Raw genomic sequence first — 2,500 nt, forward strand, 5'->3', positions numbered from 1 at the left:
CCAGAGAGTGCCAGACAGCGCCGGAGTGAGAGCTGGTCCCTGGTGGGGGTGGCTGGGGGGTCGGGGCACTCATAGGGGCTCCAGGTTGGCCACAGAAAGGCGGAGACCAGAGGAGGGATGAGGGGAACAAGTGCCACAGTAACCTCCACACCGCCCCAGTACACGTTGATTGTCCTGTCGGGAGAGAGAGAGAGGGAGAGTGAGAGGCTGGGAGAGAGAGAGAGAGAGAGAGAGAGAGAGAGAGAGAGAGAGAGAGAGAGAGAGAGAGAGAGAGAGAGAGAGAGAGAGAGAGAGAGAGAGAGGGGGAGAGAGAGAAAGAGGCTGGGAGAGTGAGAAAAACACCAAAACACACACGAAATAGCCTTAAATACCTTTCAAACACACCCAAACACACCAAAACACACTCAAACACACTTAGTCATGAAAAACACACTCAAACACCCCAAAACACACCCAAATACACCCAAAACACACTCAAACTCGCCAATAACCGTATTTCTCCCCTTAAACACCCCAAAATACACTAAAACACACCCAAAACACACCAAAACACCAAAACACACACCAAAACACACCAAAACACCAAACACACACCAAACACACAAACACACAAAACACCCCCAAAACACACAAACACACCAAAACACTCAAACCCCCAAAACACATCCAAACACACAAACACACAAAACACACGAAAACACATCAAACACACCAAAACACCTCAACACACCAAAAAACACCCCAAAACACCCCAAAACACATCCAAACACACAGCACCCCAAAACACCTCAAAACACACCAATAACACCTCATAACACACGCAAACACCCCAAAAACACACCAATAACACACCAAAACACCCCCAAACTCCCCCAAACACACACTTACATCCAGTCTTTTGATCCTGTGGGAAGCGTGACTGCCCTCCGCCTCCCAGCGTGTGTGTGGCGAGACCGCGAGAAGGGTGCCTGACAAATTGATGGAGAATTCACCCTGGGGACAAGAGGCCATGCTGAAGCAGTCACCAGCCTCGCCGTAGCTCACCAGGCGCCCTCCAACTGCCCTGGCGTACGTGAAGTCATAGGCTGTAAGGATATGGAGAGAGAGAGGGTTACTTTGAGTCAGCTAGAGTTTTGGTGTGTTTTTGGTGTGTTTTTGGTGTGTTTTGTGTGTTTTGTGTGTTTTTGTGTGTTTGTGTGTTTTTGTGTGTTTTTGTGTGTTTTTGTGTTTTAGTGTGTTTTGTGTGTTTAAGAGTGTTTTTGGTGTTTTGTGTTTAAGAGTGTTTTGTGTGTTTTGTGTGTTTAGTGTTTGTGTGTTTTATGTGTTTTGTGGTGTTTTGGGTGTTCTGTGGTGTTTTGGTGTGTTTGTGTGTTTTTGGTGTGTTTTGATGTGTTTTTGTGTGTTTATGTGTGTTTCGTGGTGTTTTAGGGTGTTTTAAGTGTGTTTTGGGTGTTTTTGTGTGATTAAGAGTGTTTATGGGGTGTTTTTATGTGTTTTTAGTGTGTTTTATGTGTTTTGTGGTGTTTTTGTGTGTTTATAATGTGTTTTATGTGTTTTGTGGTGTTTTTGTGGTGTTTTTTGTTTGTTTTTGCTACATTCATATCGAGCTTTAAAAAATTGACCTCAGTGAAAATGGAAAAAAAAAAAAAAAAAAAAAAATTACGAAAACAATAATAAAAAAACACACCAAGACAAACAACAACAACAACAACAACAACAATGAAAACAACCACAACTACCACCACCACCACCACCACCACCACCGCCCCTCTAACTCACCATCAACAGTTAGCGTGGTGACATTAAGCCGTATCTTGGTGAAAACAGTGTACCCTTTATGAGAACGGTCTTCCACACACGCGCAGTCTCTCCGTCTCTCTCCTCCGTGTGGGCAGGTAGACGGCTGGATCAGGCTGAGAGAGAGAGAGAGAGAGAGAGAGAGAGAGAGAGAGAGAGAGAGAGAGAGGGGAGAGAGAAGGGTTGTTTGTGAAAGAATTGTGTTTTAGTGTAATTATTTCTTTCTCTCTTTCTTGCTTTCTTTCTTTCTTTCTTTCTTTCTCTCTCTCTCTCTCTCTCTCTCTCTCTCTCTCTCTATCTATCTATCTTTAGTTTTTCCTCTCTCTCTCTCTCTCTCTCTCTCTCTCTCTCTTTTAGTTTTTCCTTTCTTTCTCTCTCTCTCTCTCTCTCTCTCTCTCTCTCTCTCTCTCTCTCTCTCTCTCTCTCTCTCTCTCTATCTTTTAGTTTTTCCTTTCTTTCTTTCTCTCTCTCTCTCTCTCTCTCTCTCTCTCTCTCTCTCTCTCTCTCTCTCTCTCTCTCTCTCTCTCTCTCTCTCTCTCCCTCTCTCTCTCTCTCTCTCCCCACACACACACACACACACACACACACACAAATTTTTCACAACATCGATCCCCCACCCATCTCTCTCTCTCTCTCTCTCTCTTACATTTTATCATAGATCTCTGCAAAGTTGCCCTCCTCTCCTGTGGGCAACGTGAGGTAC

General features: G+C 44.5%; 1 protein-coding gene across 1 annotated transcript in view; it reads right to left on the bottom strand.

Annotated features, from left to right (window-relative positions):
• LOC123506725 (A disintegrin and metalloproteinase with thrombospondin motifs 9-like) overlaps nt 1-2,500 on the bottom strand; it is a 43,135-nt gene that overhangs the window by 1,072 nt on the left and 39,563 nt on the right. The window contains exons 23-26 of the mRNA XM_045258998.1: nt 2,444-2,500; nt 1,780-1,913; nt 889-1,085; nt 1-174 (exon numbers count right to left, since the gene is read on the bottom strand). The exon at nt 1-174 is cut by the window's left edge and continues 1,072 nt beyond it; the exon at nt 2,444-2,500 is cut by the window's right edge and continues 119 nt beyond it. Of these exons, the coding sequence (XP_045114933.1) occupies nt 70-174; nt 889-1,085; nt 1,780-1,913; nt 2,444-2,500 (493 nt within the window). The 3' untranslated portion in view covers nt 1-69. The remainder of the gene's footprint in view (nt 175-888; nt 1,086-1,779; nt 1,914-2,443) is intronic.

This window comes from Portunus trituberculatus, chromosome 2 (genome assembly GCF_017591435.1).
Source record: "Portunus trituberculatus isolate SZX2019 chromosome 2, ASM1759143v1, whole genome shotgun sequence".
NCBI lineage: Eukaryota > Metazoa > Arthropoda > Malacostraca > Decapoda > Portunidae > Portunus > Portunus trituberculatus.